The following is an 18,650-nucleotide window of genomic DNA, read 5'->3' as shown; positions in this document are numbered from 1 at the left end:
GTATCTGTAATTTAATTTTTTTTATGTCTTCCATAATTTAGTGATTTACATTTTCTTCTTGGGTGAATGTTGGTCCACTATTATTTTCCTAGAAAACTGTCTATTTCATGAAATTTTCACAAAATTAAAAAATTTAATAGTATAAAGCTACACATATAATAATACTTTCTTATAATAGTGATAATATTTTCCTTGAAATTTTCTAGGTGATTTTTGGCTAAAGATGTTCTGACAGGACTACACTCTATAATGAATGAAGTGTTGAAGTTAGAAAAGGAAGTGTGTGTGGATTTTTGAAAATTTGGTCTTATTCTAGTTCTCTAAAACTTTAGATCAGAGTTTAAGAATATCTTTATTTCTCAGGAAATAAATAGACATCAGTGCCAAGAGTAAAAGCAAAAAGCCATGTATGTATGAGTTATAACTAAAGGCAGGAGCATCACTACAATTCATCTCAAAATCAGCCGTGAAGCTAAAGTCAGCTGAAACATCTACGCATATCTCACCAGCTCACTTATATTATTTACTCACCCCTCACCCTCAATTGCATAATATAAGGAGGATGGTTTTTTTTCTCTAAATGATTTTCTACTGGCCTTTATAGTTGCTAAATGTGCTTACTCCATTACTAAAAACAACAGGACTTAAAAAGTGTGTATTAAGAAACACACATTTTAATGACAGTGTGGGGATTTCCACAATCACAGCACTGACAATGAGACTGAGGGAAATTCTAGATAAAATGCTAATTTAACATTTTCGATTTGAAGTGGCTTCTTCTAATACTTAGCATATATTTATTTGTCCCAACCCTAAAATTGCAACATCAGAGGAAAGTTTGCTAGTTAAGTTTGTTATGTAATTACAATTCTCCTTTCTTGGCTCCAAGGAAATAATTATGAAGACTACTTTAATTTCTGGGATAAAAGAACAATGGAGATTTTTAAGAAATGCCATGGTTAATCCTTGGATTAAGGTTGATCATAGATCATCTCTATACTCAACAGTAATCCTTACTATTCTACACTTAGTCTCTTCTGTTTTCCAAATTTTTAAAATGTACTTATATTAGATAAACTTTTCTCAGGTATGTTCACGTTTGCCCAGTGAATTACTAAATCAGTTCACTATCACTTCTGCGCTAGAAGGGGCAACTCAAGTACAGTCCTTAGGACAGGGCCTAGTAAGCAAGCTCACAACTGCATTGAGCTGTTGCTGTTATTTAGCTTCACCTAATCTGGCATTTTATCTTTCACTTGTGGGTGAATGATTAATTAAAAACACACACACACAAAGAAGTGTTAAGTATAGAGCAGAGATCCAATATGGAGCAGAGATTTCTCATGGGCTGAAACCGGTAATTATTAACAATTCCTGACGCATAAATAATGGCCTTAACATTTATAACTTCATTTTTAGTTTGGCAAAATTAAAAAGATAATTCAAGAGAACTAAAATAATGGGAAACTTTGGGGATATAAGTGGAAAAGATGAAGTTTTGTAGCTCAAGTAAGTCTTAGTTTTGCCAAGTTACATGTCTTAGGAACTTGAGTTTGGGGTGAAAGCAGTCACCTTTGTGGCAGGCAGGCATCAGAGGGTCTTATGTACAGTCGTGAGTGCCTCTTACCTGATACAAAGGGCCATCCTGAGGGCAGACTTGCGAAGCTGAGCAGTTCAGACACCGAAACTGCGGAGGAGATGAACTCATCAGATAAGAGGCATCCACAACTGGATACATATTTAAAATATTTTAACGTCAAACATGAGTCAACATGATTAAGTAAACACTTTCCAAAATATGGTAGTTGTTTTTGGAAAAAGTCTTTAATAACTTAGTGACTGGTAAGTTTTAGCTTGAAATTATTTTAGTCTCTAGATACGAGTTTTGTTAATATTCTGCAAATATTTACCAAAACGGTGACCTATCCTTTCGATCTCCTCTTCAAATACTAAATTCCCTCGAGAAAACCCTCGCCTTCTCAATCTAGGAGGGGCGCCCTCTTTCTTCCAACTTTTCCTGTGAGTAATCTCTCCTAGATCTCTTCAACCACCCGGAGAGGGAACACTGTTTGAGGATCTCAGAGCTCTGAGAGGGGCAGGGAACTTGCCTCAGCCTGTAAGTGATCCACGTTCTGTTTTAGATTAGGTTCTTTATATTCCTCCGATTAGACTCTTAGTCTCCATAACTATTTTAATAGCATTAGATTGTGAGCTCTTTGAGTCTGAATCTTACTCATATTTGCAATCTTAAGAGCTAAGGCACAGAACTGGCACATAGCAGCCACTCAAATGTTTTATGAGTAAATCAATGAATTAACATATTTTTAAACTAGTGAGTAGATTCATTTCTAAATCTACCATCTTTTAACGGTTAACCATTCATATTAAAAAAATCATTCCCAAATCTTGATTTTTCAATATTATCCTGAACCCTTATTAAGCATAAACATTTGAACCGTAATGGAATTATGAAACATAACGCACTTTAAAATTATGCATATATGAATTCAACATCGTGTGCTTCTTCAAAACAGAAAAAAAATGATTAAAAATATGGGGCTTCCCTGGTGGCGCAGTGGCTGAGAGTCCGCCTGCCGATGCAGGGGACACGGGTTCGTACCCCGGTCTGGGAAGATCCCACACGCCGCGGAGCGGCTGGGCCCGTGAGCCATGGCCGCTGAGCCTGCGCGTCCGGAGCCTGTGCTCCGCAGCGGGAGAGGCCACAGCAATGAGAGGCCCGCGTACCGCAAAAAAAAAAAAAAAATGTGAGATACAAATTAACCAGGATAAATCTAACATCCCAGAGCAGGTTTTTAAAATATACTTTGGAAGAATATTTAAATAAGCAATTATTAAAACAAATATACTGGTAGCTTTTAAAATAAAATTTTAGATATTTTCCATTTCCTGAAAGACTTTAGCAATTTTTTCCCTAGAAGTTAGTCCTTGAATTTCTGTACTGGGCTCATCAATATGCTGTAAGACACACCCAGCACTGCTAGCGTTGACAACCTTCCCCCTTCTCTCCGAAGACTCCCCACACTGCGGCCTACCAGACTTTGCCTAACTATGCAAGTCCCAAATTTAACAAGTAAAGAGGGTAGAAAGAGGCAAATTTCACTGTTTTGCTTTTGTTTTTGTTTTGTTTCCTATTAATCTCTTTGGTATCAGTCGAGGTAGACGTTTGCTTTTCCTAAAATTGCTTGGTAATGCAAAGAAAGCAAAGCAAGGCAAACGTGGTGCAGTAACTTTAGGTAGGGACTGGCAGGGGTTGTTGGAAGAGATAAAACCAACCAGGATTATCTGGGAAAAGGGGGAATCCTGAGAGTAGGTACTCAACCTACCCAAGGAAAGGTAAGCAGGAAGAACATGAGTTCATGGTGAAAACTGAGGCTGAAGAGACAGAGATATTAACAGTTAGCTTGCAGACATGAGACTAAGTGTAGGAGGAGAGAATTATAATAATAATGAAAGCAAACATACATAAGCTATTAATAAAATAACATTTATTATGTCTGGCACTCTGCTAAGTACTTTATTATATAATATTTCATTCTTCCTAAAATTTTTCAAGATAGGTATTATTACCCCAATTTTAAGGACCAAAAAACTGAGGCAAAACTATGCAGCCTGATACAACAGGGAGGAAATAGCTGCAAAATACATAATAAAAGATGAATATCCAGAATACATAAAGAGCTCCTAGGAGTCGGTAAGAAAAAGATAAAAGTTCACAATGGAAAAAAGGGGCAATGGATATGGAAAGAAACTTCACACAAGAAGTACAAAATTGAAAATATGAAGTGTTGGTGAGGGTATCAGAAAATGGGCACTCACACATTATTGGTACGACTATAAACTGCTAAAAACTTTTTAGAGGACAATTTTTAAAACATGCATACTCTGCTGTAAACCCACATCTGGAATTTAGCCAATAAATATGCTTCCACATGTGCAAAAATATATACACTGGAATACAGCATTGTTTGTAATGTCAAGATATTTGAAAAAAATCTAAACGAGTCAAATCAAACGAGTATCTTAATCAAATTATGCTACAGCCACACAAGTGGAATACTATCAACTTGTTACAAATAATTATTTTAAAATTTACTGATTCTCCACAAGACGTATTAACAAATGAGAAAAAGAAGCTGCAAAACAATACATATGATCCCATTTATGTTTCAAAAATGTGATGAACACTGCATGGATATTATAAACAGAATCCATGTAATTAGATTGGCGAATAAGTCCCTTCCAAACTGAGGTCTAATTCTTCAATTCTACACCTCAATTTACGGATGTGGAAACTACATGGCAGGTCAGTGGTCATGGATCCATGTCCCCTAAAATCATCTTACTCAACTGGTGGCCCCAAATATCAGGTGCACAGACAACGCCTGGGAGCTTGTCAGAAATGCAGAATTTCTGTCCTCACCCCAGAACTACTGAATCAGAATCTGTATTTTACCAAGATTCCCCAGGTGTTTTGTGATTTGCATTAAAGTTTGAGAAGCAATGGTTTAAAAAAAGGTACATTTTCTCCCACGAATAAGCAAAAGATGAACACCAATCTTGAGGTGCGAATACTGTTATGAACTGAAAAATTTCTGGGACTTAGCTAAGTTTGACTGGATATTTGATTCCTAAAGATAAAAGTCTTTCAAAAATGCATCACAATGCGCTTCCCTGGTGGCGCAGTGGCTGAGAGTCCGCCTGCTGATGCAGGGGACACGGGTTCGTGCCCCGGTCCGGGAAGATCCCACACGCAGCGGAGCGGCTGGGCCCGTGAGCCATGGCCGCTGAGCCTGCGCGTCCGGAGCCTGTGCTCCGCAACGGGAGAGGCCACAGCAGTGAGAGGCCCGCGTACTGCAAAAAAAAAAAAAAAAAAAAAAAAAACATCACAATGAAGACAAGGATCCAGAAAGAGCACAGAAGACAGAAAGCAGGCTGAGCCTGAAGTGAAACCATCCCAGGATATAAAGGGGAGGAGTGGCCCAGATGCTGTGTGGCACAGGCAGAAATGTCCTGCTCCTGAGGAGTGGAGGCAAAACTGACTCCCGGAGGTTCCCCTCAGGAGTCTAGCAAGAGGACAAGGCCAAGAGGTGATCCGAATAAGGGGGATCCTGCCTGAGGCAAGAGACCCAGAAAGGCAGAGGTGGCATCCAACATGAAGAGGGAAGAAAACCACAGACTCAGAGACACAGAGAAGAGTCCAGAACTTCAGAGGGCACCCCGCAGCACCAAGCAGAATAAAAGACTGCAAATGCCAGCCAAGTCAATCAAGAAATTTAATCCAATGCCAGTCACAATGCCATTCTCAAGCTCACCTAAACAATAAAGGGGGAAAACTAGCCAACACAATTAAAAAAAAAAAAATAATGAGCTTTTTCCTAACAGATGCTGATAGACATCATAAAGTAAACTAGAAGGCCCAACTGTTTTCCTTTTAAGTTAGTTTGGACTTTATTTAAATATACCCCAAAGAAAATGGACAATTGAGGAGTTTTAGATAGGGGTGTTATGTGATCAGATTTTTATAAAAGCTATAATGTGATATGCTGGTGTAGGATTAAGCCCTACTCAGAAGAACAAAACAATGTCCAGGAACACAGATATACACATCTGCATGTGTACACATATGTCTAGATACATATGCACAGATAATGGTGACATCTCAAAACAATGAGGCAAAGTATGACTTATTCAATAAATTGTATTTCTGGCAAAAGATTCTTAGAATAAGTTTTAGAGTCTTAGCCTTGTTGTAGGTGTGTGTGTGCAAATTAACAAATCCCAGGTAGATTAAAATGTTTAATGTAAAAAAGTACCAGAAGTAAGTGAAAGAACCATAAGGCGGTCATCAGTTTAGGAAATATGCCGACCCCAGCCCAAGACAGAGCCAGTTAGCAGTGCCAGTAGAGACAGTAACGAGAGCTTTTCAGACAATCTGGCATCTTGCTGGCAATGAAGGGTAGAGATGGGAAAGGATGTGACTGCAATAAATATGCTGGAAGGGGCTTAATCAAGAAAGAATTGTTTTATTGTTAGTTTGTCCATTCACTCCAACTGTCAGAATTCATCAATTATAATAACTCCTAATTAACTGGAACACAAGCAAAAATTTAGAATTTGTTTAACAGAAAACAAATGGGAAACAGACTGAAATAAACAAAATGACCTTTAAGCTATATTTTGCCTAACTACTACCTTATAAAAGACGAAACTTTCATTCAATTTACTCTTCAAACAAATACTTACTAGTATCGGTACTAGGCCCTGCTTTAGGTGCTGGAGACTGAGCAGTGAACAAATAATCATCCCTGCCCTCAGGCTACATTTTAGTTGGGGACAAACAATAAACATACAGAAGAGGCATAGTGACGGTATGAAATACTGTGAAGAATGGCAAGGCATGACAAGGGGTTAAGAGTGCCAGATCAGGAGAGGGGTTGGACTATAAACGGAAGTCAGAGGCCTCACTGAGGAGGGGATGTAGAAGCAAAATTCTCTGAGTGAAGGGGGCAAAGGGTACAAGTTAGGTGGATATTTGGGGAGGCAAGGGCAAGCCTGGCACGTTAGAGGAAACAAACACAGAGGCCAGTGAAGTGAGAAGGAGGGAGCAAAGGGTAAGAGCAAAGATGTCTTTGGGGAAAACTGTGTGGGGTCCACCATCTATAGGCCCCTGGAAGGACTTTGGCTTTTACCTAAAAGCCATTAGATGGTACGGGATACCTTAGAGCACAGAAGCGACATGTTCTAACTTGTGTTAAGAGGGTCACTCTGGCTGCTGTGTTGGGTAAAGATGGGAGGGGGCACAGGTGGCAGCAAGAGTAGAAGCATGGGATAGGGAGGGTGGGAGGGAGACGCAAGAGGGAGGAGATATGGGGATGTATGTATAGGTACAGCTGATTCACGTTGTTATACAGCAGCAACTAACACACCACTGTAAAGCAATTATACTCCAATAAAGATGTAAAAAAAAACAAAAACTAAAACTAAAACACATAGCTGTGAGAAATTCAAGAAGTTAAAAAAAAAAAAAAAAAAAGAGTAGAAGCATGGAGCCCAGTTAAGAGACTTTTATAGAAAGTCTGGAGAGGAGCGGCAGTGGCTTGGACCAGAGTGACAGAAGAGGAGGTGATAAGATGTGACTGGATTCTCATTACTGTATTTTGACGGTAGAGGTCAAAGAATTTGCTAAGGATGGATGAAACTAGTCAGGACTGACTTTAGGGATGTGGGTCTGAGAAACCGGAAAAGTGGAACTATTAATCTTGGAACTGATGAGAATGTGAAGGCTGAGGGAGAGACAGGTTTAGATGAGGAGAACAAAGAAGAAGCAGGGCTGTCGTGCGCCGCAACAAGGAAGTGGGCTGCTTCTCCACTGCTGTACTAAGTATGAAATGTGGCACTGTTTTCTATTTATTGGTTGTTTTTACCTGAATAAAAATAAGGTACTAAACCAGTTTTTTGAACCAATTTTTATTAAAATATGCCTTAACCAGGGAATTTAAACTATTCGGAAATGTGTAATCAGAAGCATAACTGTAGCAAAGACTGGTTTCTCTTCATTAATAACAATTTCTATGAATTAGCTCTTTCATGCTTTGACATTAAAATAACTGGCAGGGTGGGAGACCTTTGGGAAGGGATCCGGTGAAGGACAAATGAGTATCAGTAGATGTCCTGCAGTGGATGATGAGTTACAGCTCTTCAATCTTAAGGCAAACCTATTCATGATGATGATATCAAGCACTAACACATACAGAAGTGTCCAATGAACTATCAAAGAAAGCTAAAATTATACCAATATTGTGGTATTACTATTATGTGTAATAACACAATATTTAGGCCCCAGCAGGGCCAGGCAAGAGAACTGACTACCTCTGTAATCGGCACTTGGTACCCAAAACATTCTGGTTAGATGGATTAAATGAGAGTGATGTATGTAGAACCATTAAAAAATATATAAAATGTCATAGGCAAGTAGTAATTTACCAAATACAAAGACAATTAGAATTTAAAAAAAGGAGCCCTAGAGAGGTTTCATGAGTTCCTCAAGGCACACAACCAGTAGGTGGCTGGGACTAGAACATAACTTATTCCTCCTGGTCACGAGAACTCAGCCTCACAAGGAAGGCGTCATCCAAGTGGGATGTTAATAGAAAAAAATTCCAAATTAAGAAGTTACGTGCTTCATTTATTATTGTATCATATACCAAGACAGTTCTTCTGGAAAAAAAAAAAGTTCCATAGATGTTTACATTCAACATAAGTATGTTTTTGAGCCACTGTAATTGTGTGAGGCTGCATCTCTTAATTTTGTGTTTTTCATAATTACTACTGTATCCCTGACTGCTACATATCAGCCTTATAATCCCTAGCCCCTCAAATTTCCCTAACATCAATGTCACATATAACTCAGATAAGATACACTTGAACCTTCTAATTAACCCTCATCAAAGATACAGTTCAAAATACAAACTCCTTTTGGGTTTTTAAAAAAATTTTCTTAGTTTCCTCCTTTTAATCATCTCTCCCATATTGCCTGGGGCCTTAAGGCACGGCAATCTAATTCTGGCATCAGAAACCACTGCAAACTCACTTACCCTTCGGTCCGATTTTATACTTGCAATGTAAAGGCGGTACCTGAAAAAAAGATTATCTAGATTCTACCCTATCTGTTTCCTCTACCACAAACAAAAAATATCTTAACCATTAAACATACTAGTCAGGGCAGAGCTTAAAAGTTCCCATAATTTACTGGGGTTTAAAAAAATCTAAGTGCTATCTCCTCCGTCTCTAGGTTAGCTGAGTTCTGAACATATTCAAACTGATGTTTTAAACTTACCTTAAATATAACAAAACCACATCTAACACAGATCTCGGCCTTGTACTTGGGACCAACTATCATGGAGTAGCTGAGAAACAATAAGAGGAACCAGTTTCTTCTTTCCCAAGCTAGTTTTTTTTTTTTTTTTTAAATAACGTGTCTAAGTAACTGTTAAATTTGAATAACATAATGGTAAAGAACTAAATATACACGTAGGTATATAAAAGCAATTTACGTTTTCGCCTCTTAGTCGCCATCTTGTCATGTAGATGAACTCCATAGTATGATCCTTCCCCATAATTTCACCATTGCACAGCACATCCAACTTGAAAAAGAATAGTTACAGATCCATTAACATAAATAATTCTCAATTCATAAGTGTTTTACATTTTTTCCCCCAAATTTCAAAAAAGATTCAAATACTTATATCAAAATAGAAGTAGTGTCCATTATTTGAGAAGAACACTGGATCTTTCTATTAAAAGCACGGCCTCATCTCACAGGTATTAACAATTCAGATATAATTAACATGAATCACTGTCTGTCTTGTCCCACATACCTCTATCTCAAGTTCATCAGCTAATTTTGAAACGCAACGTGAACTTTCTTAAGAGTCTGTGTCTCTGTGCAGCCTTTGAGATTTAGACATATTTCTGTGATTTCTTACTGAATGAGAAGAAATTGTGGAAACCTTATAATTCCTCATGGCACATTTGGCTTATGAATTCATCTCTCATTTGAAGGAGCTGCTTTCCTCCTCTGCATTAGTTTATATTTGCAGCGGGTAAATGAATGGATATGGATACATGATTTTGGGGGGCTTCAAGGCATTCAAGCTGACAGAACAATTAGGACCAGGCCACAGGCCTGCATCTCCCAGGGCTCTCCACCTCTCTGCTCTGCTTAGCTGGTAACCTGCATAATATTTACCAGGCTGTCTTCCCACCTTGTATGGAACTTCAAAAAAGGGTCATACTTATCAGTGCTCACTTTTGCTCTAGAGCTGCAGCCACCCAACAACCCCTGCTGCCCCCAGTCCTTAGCAAGGCCACAGGAGCTGTGGCTATGATTTACGAGTTCAACAAAGCATCATTAAACAAGCATTTATTATAGATCCCTATAAATAAAACATTTCGGTTCTCTAGAGATTAAAAGCAAACTGATAGGGTTTAAAGTATGGAAAGGAGGAAGAAGAATGGCTTTTAAATAATTCTTGTCTGGCTAGACAGAGACTGGAGTTTTGAACTTTAAGTCTAAAATGAGTATCGTTCCAATTGTACTGATAAATTATTAGCTAAATTATATTGATTTTTGGATGATTTATGGTGACTTAAATGGACCTCAGAATGTCTTTCAGACACCATTTTACTTTTAAAAGAACAAAGTAGATAGTTTTATTTTCTTTATCTTGCCTGTAAAATAAATTCATAAGCAAAGAGGTAAAGGGACTTACTTAGGATGTAATTCCCAACTAGGTACGCAGCTTCCATTATTGTCATTTGAAAACCAAACCATCCTGCCCCAGCTACCAGTGCTGTTACAGACGCTTCAGCTGTTAGGAATGTCATTAAATCATCCCCGTACATGTGGGGCAGCAAAATAAGGGGGGAACAGTAAATATTACTAAAAATCATAGGGAAAGTTCTTTGCATTGGGATAGATAAGGAGATGTCAGTGAATTCAGTTTCTCCCCCTTCCATCCTTTCTATAGAAAAGTCTACAGATAAATGTATGTAGTAAGTGCCAGCGGTAAACTGTATGAGAGTAACAGTTCTCTCAGCTCTAACAACTTCCTGAAAACTAGAAAATAACTCAATGAGTCACACTTGAAAGTAAGGAAATAAAACTGCAAGTGGTATTTTTGCAAGAAGAGAATAAAGAGCAAAACCAAATTATAAAAACAATTTCATTTTCTATTTCACTGTGTTAATATCTATAAATCTTTTTTTTTTCTTTTACTTTTATCAAGTACATATGGCTTTAACATTCACAATTTTTTTCCTAATATAAAAGTTACTATCTCTGGAAATTTTTTTATAGGACCAAACACATAAGAATTAATTCTTAATCCATAGATTAATTAGTCATCTGCAAGACATTTTAAAATAAGGTCAGGTTCAGAGGTTTCCTCAAAATACAGACAATACTTGTCAATACCTATGTTCAAACCCTGTTTAATTTCTACTATGACTGTTCATATGAATACTATTGTACATAAGACTGAAAAACTATTTTTCCTTTGATGTCTCTGTTTATACTGGAAGCTAGCCTCGATCTTTAGTTGTTGTAGATGGGACTAGAGGAACTCAAAGGGGAGGAAGAGGAAATTCATACAAGTTGCAAGACTGCCGTTTGGGCAGGTGAGACATGGTAGCCGCATCTCCTTGTAAGGGACAGCCAGAGCTATAGGGTCATAAACATTCTCTAACACTGCACACATTATAAGCTGTACTGTGATCAACATCAGGGCAACTGACTTCTGTAAGAAACTAGTAGACTACATGTATACAGATGCAGGATGTTGGTTTTACTTAGGTCTAAGCAAATATCATTTTTGCACGTTACAGAACTAAATGAACATTACAAAATCCCTTTGATAAAAAGACTGTTTTACATTCTGAAAAAGAAGTCTATAAAGAATTCATTAAAATGGATTGAAAGGTCTCAGATTGAAAGAAAAAGACATACCATAAAGCATGCTGGCATTAAAAAAAAAAAGTATCCATTTAGCTGGGATATTTATTTCAAGAATACTTAATGTGGGCTTCCCTGGTGGCGCAGTGCTTGAGAGTCCGCCTGCCGATGCAGGAGACGCGGGTTCGTGCCCCGTTTCGGGAAGATCCCACATGCCGCGGAGCGGCTGGGCCCGTGAGCCATGGCCACTGAGCCTGCGCGTCCGGAGCCTGTGCTCCGCAAATGGGAGAGGCCACGACAGTGAGAGGCCCGCATAACGCCAGAAAAAAAAAAAAAAAAAAAAAAAAAAAAAAGAATACTTAATGTTATTTAAATATCTCCTCTAATTACAAAACGTTAGGTTTATTAGTATCATGTTTTAGTCAGGACGTTAAATTCCAAAACACGGATTACACAAATAGAATATTACATTCCAAAAATTTTTAACATGAAAGTAACCAAAGTTTCCACAAAATTAATTTATTAGAATTTTACTTCAGATTAGAATTATCAAAATGATCAAGATTAGATTATTAACTTACCTCATAAGAACTTGGAAGTTTTAGTTTTAAACTTAGAAATTTTTTAATCGTCCCCACAGTTACACGTGTAGAACACCGAATGAATTTCTTCATTAAACCCTAAAGGAAATAAAGATTACTAATGAAAATATTTTACCTCGCTTTTAATAACACTACAGGTGTCATTTCCACTATCATTGTGAGTATTTTCAAGATGTATTCTGAAAATGTTTCAATTTAGAGCTCTTTAGTACTTGTGAGTAAAAATGTTCCTAATTCTTAGGTACTTAGATGATATTCTTCAAGAATATCATGTACCATCATATGTACTAGGAAAATCCTTGCAAACACGCAATCTGCATTCCTCTAAACCTTTTGGTAAAGAATATATCATGAGTTTAATTGAAAATAAAGTTACAAAAAGCATATAAAATATTTTGTCACTTTTGAAAGAGGCGTATTAAAAAAACTGTCAAACATAAAATTTTTTTTTTTTTTTTAAAGCAGTGATTTCAAATGGGGCTCTGAGGAGACTTCGGGTTCAACAGAGAGAAGCCAGTTAGGCCACAAGATCCCCACCAACTAGAAGTCATGTAGTATGAACTCTTGGTTGGGGAGAAATATGCCCAGTCAGTGTCTGATGGGCTGTGGCAGTACTTTACTGGTAAAACAATGTTGTACATGCCTTGATTTTTTGCATTTCGTTAGCAGTACTAATTCATTCATTAAGGCTGAACATCACTAAAATATAAGAATCAATCTAGAATGGACACCCAAAATGAGTCAAAATAAGGTTGTAGACATGATAAACATGAACCAATTTGTGAAACAAAACTATATTCCCAAACCTTAAAAGTTATCAATACTAAACCAAAAACAAAACCCAGCAATTGAATTTTTTTTTTTTTTTTTTTTTGCAGTACGCAGGCCTCCCACTGTTGTGGCCTCTCCCGTTGCGGCGCACAGGCTCCGGACATGCAGGCTCAGCGGCCATGGCTCATGGGACCAGCCGCTCCGCGGCATGTGGGATCTTCCCGGACCGGGGCACGAACCTGTGTCCCCTGCATCAGCAGGCAGACTCCCAACCACTGCGCCGCCAGGGAAGCCCCCAGTTGAATTTTTTAAAGGTATAAAGTGTTACCTCTACTTACGTTTAGGAAATTAGGTCAACAATTTGGAGATGTTCTTTAATTCACTAAGCCAAAAAGTAGAACTATCCAGTCAAAATATATTCCTAGCAAAATATATTTCCCAGCCAAGACCAACAGAAACTAACCTACAAAAAAAACCCTACAAACTAACCTACACCTGATCACAATTCAGATGGTAAAGTATCCATTAAAAGAAAACAAGTTAAAAGTCGCATCTAAAGTAAGACGTATTCTACCCATTTCAAATGGGAAGACTGACATTCTAGTCAGCGTGAAAACAAAGTGATAGATACATACATAGACATTCTCTGTTATCTGCTCACATCATCTCAACCTCATCAAGGTTTCCTATCTGTTTTCTTGCTCTAAACAGCTTATAAAATAATTGTTAGCATGTTTCATAGGTCCCAGTTAAGTCAGAGAATAATGTGAGGGTACTGGAAGACCCTTTAAGTGTATTCTTATCTGCGAGGAAGTCTAATGTTGAAAGAACCTGCAGAAATGACCTGGCGTCATTAGTTATAACCTTCTCAAAATTATTAGTAAGTACAGAGATGTCAGAAGAGCAAAGATTTTTAAAAGTAGGCAAAAGCTTATTTCTGGAATTTATAATCCAATAAGGTTTGACATCGATCGCTAACAAAATTCCATCTTGGATTATTTAATATTTGATTTGTAAGTATGTTGGAAATAAAAATATAACAATTATGCATTCTCTCCCTATAAAAATATAACTACACCAAATTAACCTTGTTGTTTCCTAGCTAGGTGCATTTGGGAACTGCTGTATAGCTCTCTGAAAAGTAGCTGACATATTTTAAGAGGGGCAATGACAATTAAGGGCGATCAGTACATGACGATAAGGCAGGTGGGGAGAACCTTAAAGAGATGACCCTAAGAGCAGTGCTTCTTCCCTAACCATTTCATTTCATGACACACACAGGAAAGGGAAACATTCGTACTACACACAGCAGGGTTAAAAGGGAGACCCCCGGGGCAGTGGATGTGTAGCCCAGACCCTGCTCTGCTGCCCTGAGGGGAATCAACATTCCAGCACAGCTGTATATTTGAAGAAGTAATATATGGAAAAGATTTGTGTTTCAAGAATGTTAACCTCCCCTTTCATGGAACAATCCCCTTGCCTTTTAACCGGTCCCTTCTGACTCAGGCCAGAAGAGGAACAGTTCCAAAAAGGCTCCTTTCTGCTTCTAAGGTGGTTACCCTAGAGGCTTTCTTTTTACTCTTTATCCCTTTGTTTTTAGAAGAGTTATAAAGACTAGATCTGAAGTCAGATAGTGGTCCATGTCACAAGTTAGATGGGCTTCCAGTTCTAGGATACACTTCAATGAATTCTAGTTCTTGTGATAATGATTATTGAATTCTTTGTTTTTAGGCCCAAACACCTTACAGTGTTTCTTCTCTCGTCTTCAGGATGGTATGGTTAGTATCTCCACCAACTAACGCAATTGTCGAGCTTGACTTTTTTGACTTCTAAAAAAACTGAAATATAATTCAAACACTACAGAAGTCACCATTTAAAGCATACAATTCAGTAGTTTTCAGTATATTCGTGAGGCTGTGCAACCACTACCACTATTTGGTTCTGGGACATTTTCATCACCCCCAAAGAAACTCCACACCCACTAGCAGTCACTACTCATTCTTCCCTGTCCCCAGACCCTGACAACTGCTAATCTAACCTTCTGTGTGTATGGAACTGCCTATTCTGGACATCTCATATAAATGGAATCATACAATATGTGTTTGGCTTCTTTCACTTAGCATAATGTTTTCAAGGTTCATTCATGTTGTTCAGGTTATAGCATGTATCAGTATTTAATTCCAGTTTATAGCTGACTACTATTCCAATGGGTAGATTTATTACATTTTATCCATTCATAAGTTGATGGACATCTGGGCTGTTTTCACTGTTTGGCTATTATAAATAATGTTCTTATGCACATTCATGTACAAGATTTTGTGTGAACATATGTTTTCAATTCTCTTGAGCATGTATTCAGGAGTGGAAATGTTGGGTCATATGGTAACTCTGTTAAACTTTTTGAGGAACTGCCAAACTGTTTTTCACAGCAGCTGCAGCACTTCACCTTCCCATCAGTAATGTATAAGGGTTCCAATTACTCCACATTCTACCCCTTCCTTTTTAAAAAATTATAGCCATCCTAGTGGATGTGAAGTGGTACCTCATGGTGATTTTTATTTACATAGCCCTAATGACTAATGATGTGTAGCATCTTTTAATGTGCTTATTGGCTATCAGACATTTCTCCAGGGAAAATATACAATTCAAGTCCCTTGCCCACTTAAGAAAAAAAAAAAGATTAGCTTTTTGTTGTTGACTTGTAAAAGCAGTTTATACATTCTGGATACAAAGGCTTATCATACATGTGATTTGCAAATACCTTCTCCCATTCTGCAGGTTGTCTTTTCACTTTCTTGATAGTGTTCTTTGATGTACACAAGTTTTTAATTTTGATAGTCTAATTTATCTTTCTTTTGATGCTTGTCCTGATGGTGTCACTTCTAAGAATCCACTGCAACATCCAAGGTCATGAAAACTTATCCCTATGTTTTCTTCTAAGAGTTTTATAGTTTCAGCTGTTACATTTAGGTATTTGATCCGTTGTGAATTAATTTTTGTACATAGCATGAGGTAGGGATCAGAGTTCATTTTTTACATGTGGATATTCAGTTCTTCTAGCATCACTGGTTGAAAGATTATTCTTTCTCCTTGTATTAACTTTGCCCCGTGTCGAAAATAAACTCATCATAGATATATGGATTTATTTCTGAATCTCAATTCTGTTTCACTCATTTATGTCTATGCTTATGCCAGTTATCACACTGTCTTGATTACTAGAGCTTCGAAGCAGGTTTTGAAATTGTCCTCCAATGTTTTTGTTCTTTAGAGTGTTTTTGACTATTCCAGGTCCCATAAAAGGCAGTTAGAATTTTGGTTAGAATTTTCATTGAATATGAAGAGCAATTTGGGTAGGACTGCCATCATAGCAATATTAAGTAAGTCTTCTAATTCAGAAACATGGAAGGCCCTCTCATCTACTGAGGCCTTCTTAAATTCTTTTGCTGTATTGTAGTTTTCAGTACACAAATCTTACACCTTTTTTGGTTAAACATATTCCTCCTAAGTATTTTATTCTTTCTGATGCTACTGTAAAATGAAATCACTTTTTTAACTTTCATTTTTGGATTGTACATTCCCCATTTATTCCTAGTTCTTGTATCCTGTAACCTTGCTAAGCTTGTTTTCTAGCTAACATACTTTTTCTGTGGACTCCTAAGGATTTTCTATATATAAGACCATACCATGTGCAAACAGAAATAGTTTTACTTTTTTTCTAGTCTGGATGATTTTAGTTTTGTTTTCTTGTCTAATTACTCTAGCTAGAAACTCTAACACAATATTGAATAGAAGTGGTGAAAGCAGACATCCTTGTCTTATTCCTGATCGAAGGGGAAAAGCTTTCAACATTAACTATGATGATAGCTGTGGGTTTTTTGTAGATACCTTTTTCAGGTTGAGGCAGTTCCCTTCTAGTCATAACCTGTTGAGTGTTTTTACCAAGAAAGAGTACTGGATTTTGTCAAATGCTTTCTCTTCATCTACTGAGATGATTATGTAGTTTTCACACCTTTATTCTCGTAATATGGTATATCACCATTGAACCAACCTTGGTCATGATGTACAATCCTTTTTCACATGTTGCTGGATTCAGTTGGCTAGTATTTTGTTGACTTTTGCATCTGTATTCATGAAGAAAACTGGTCATAATTTTCCTTTCTTCTAAAGTTTTTTTTTTGCAATTTTAATTGTGGTAAAAAACACAGAACACAAAACTTACCGTCTTAACTGTTTTTAAGTGTATACTTGAGCAGTGTTGTGTATATTGACACTGTTGTGAAACAGATCTTCAGAATTTTTTCACTGGGACAAGCTGAAAACCTAACACTAACAACTCCTTTTTCCCCCCTCCTCCCAGCCCTGGTAACCACCATAATACTGTCTGTTTTTATGTATTTGAATAGATACCTCAAGTGGAATCACATAGTATCTGTCTTTTTGTGATTGGCTTATTTCACGTAGCATAATGTCCTCAAGTTCATCCATGTTGTAGGACATGACAGGATTTCCTTCCTTTTAAAGGAGGAATGATTAAAGGCTGTATCCACTGTATACACCACATTTTGTTATCTGTTGATGGATATGTGGAATGCTTCCACCTCCTTGGCTATTGTGAATAGTGCATCTATGAACATGGGTGTCCAGACTCTGCTTTCAATTCTTTTGCATATATACCCAGAAATGAGATTGCTGGATCATAAGGTAATTCTGTTTAGGTTTTGAAGGAATCGCCACATTGTTTTCCATAGGGGTTGCACAATTTACAATTTCACCAGTAGTGCACAAAGGTTCCCATGTCTCTATGTCCTTACTGACCCTTGCTATTTTCTGTTTTGTTTTTGATAGTAGCCATCCTAAAGGGTGATTTATTATTGTGGTTTTGGTTTTCATTTCTCTGATAATCAGTGATGTTGATTGAGCATCTTTTCATATGTCTGTTGGCCATTTGTATATCACCTTTAGAGAAATGTCTATTTAACCCCTTTGCCCAATTCTTAATTGGATTATTTTTGTTGCTGAGTTTCAGAGTTCTTTATATATTCTGGATATTAACCCCTAAAGTTATGCAAATGCTGGAGAGGGTGTGGAAAAAGGAAACCCTCTTGCACTGTTGGGGGGAATGTAAATTGATACAGCCACTATGGAGAACATTATGGAGGTTCCTTAAAAAACTAAAAATAGAATTACCATATGACCCAGCAATCCCACTATTGGGCATATACCCAGAGAAAACCATGATTCAAAAAGACACATGCACGCCAATGTTCATTGCAGCACTATTTACAATAGCCAGGTCATGGAAGCAACCTAAATGCCCATCGACAGACGAACAGATAAAGAAGATGTGGTACATACATGCAGTGGAATATTACTCAGCCATAAAAAGGAACAAAACTGGGTCATCTGTAGAGACATGGAGGGACCTAGAGACTGCCATACAGAGTGAAGTAACTCAGAGAGAGAAAAACAAATACCGTATATTAACACACATATGTGGAATCTAGAAAAATGGTACAGATGAACCGGTTTGCAAGGCAGAAATAGAGACACAGATGTAGAGAACAAACATATGGACACCAAGGGGGGAAAGCAGTGGGGGGGTTGTTGTTGGTGGGATGAATTGGGAGACTCGGATTGACATGTATACACTAATATGTATAAACTAGATAACTAATAAGAACCTGCTGTATAAAAAAAAAAATTCAAAAAGAAAAGGAAGTCTAAAGAAAACAAAAAAACCCCTAAAGTTATGATTTGCAAATATTTTCTCCCATTTTGTAGGTTGCCTTTTCACCGCTCTTTTT

The 18,650-nt window shown here is 37.5% G+C and overlaps 1 protein-coding gene across 2 annotated transcripts in view; it reads right to left on the bottom strand.

Annotated features, from left to right (window-relative positions):
• PCGF5 (polycomb group ring finger 5) overlaps window positions 1-18,650 on the bottom strand; it is a 116,956-nt gene that overhangs the window by 6,531 nt on the left and 91,775 nt on the right. For both annotated transcript variants that reach the window (XM_007447036.1, XM_007447035.1), the window contains 3 exons: window positions 12,055-12,153; window positions 9,075-9,164; window positions 1,628-1,687 (listed from right to left, as the gene is read on the bottom strand). In XM_007447036.1, coding sequence (XP_007447098.1) covers window positions 1,628-1,687; window positions 9,075-9,164; window positions 12,055-12,153 — 249 coding nt within the window. The remainder of the gene's footprint in view (window positions 1-1,627; window positions 1,688-9,074; window positions 9,165-12,054; window positions 12,154-18,650) is intronic.

This window comes from Lipotes vexillifer, unplaced genomic scaffold (assembly GCF_000442215.2).
Source record: "Lipotes vexillifer unplaced genomic scaffold, Lipotes_vexillifer_v1.1 scaffold1240, whole genome shotgun sequence".
Lineage (NCBI taxonomy): Eukaryota > Metazoa > Chordata > Mammalia > Artiodactyla > Lipotidae > Lipotes > Lipotes vexillifer.
Note: the sequence above shows the minus strand (reverse complement) of the source record. Positions and strands in the feature narration are given on the sequence as shown.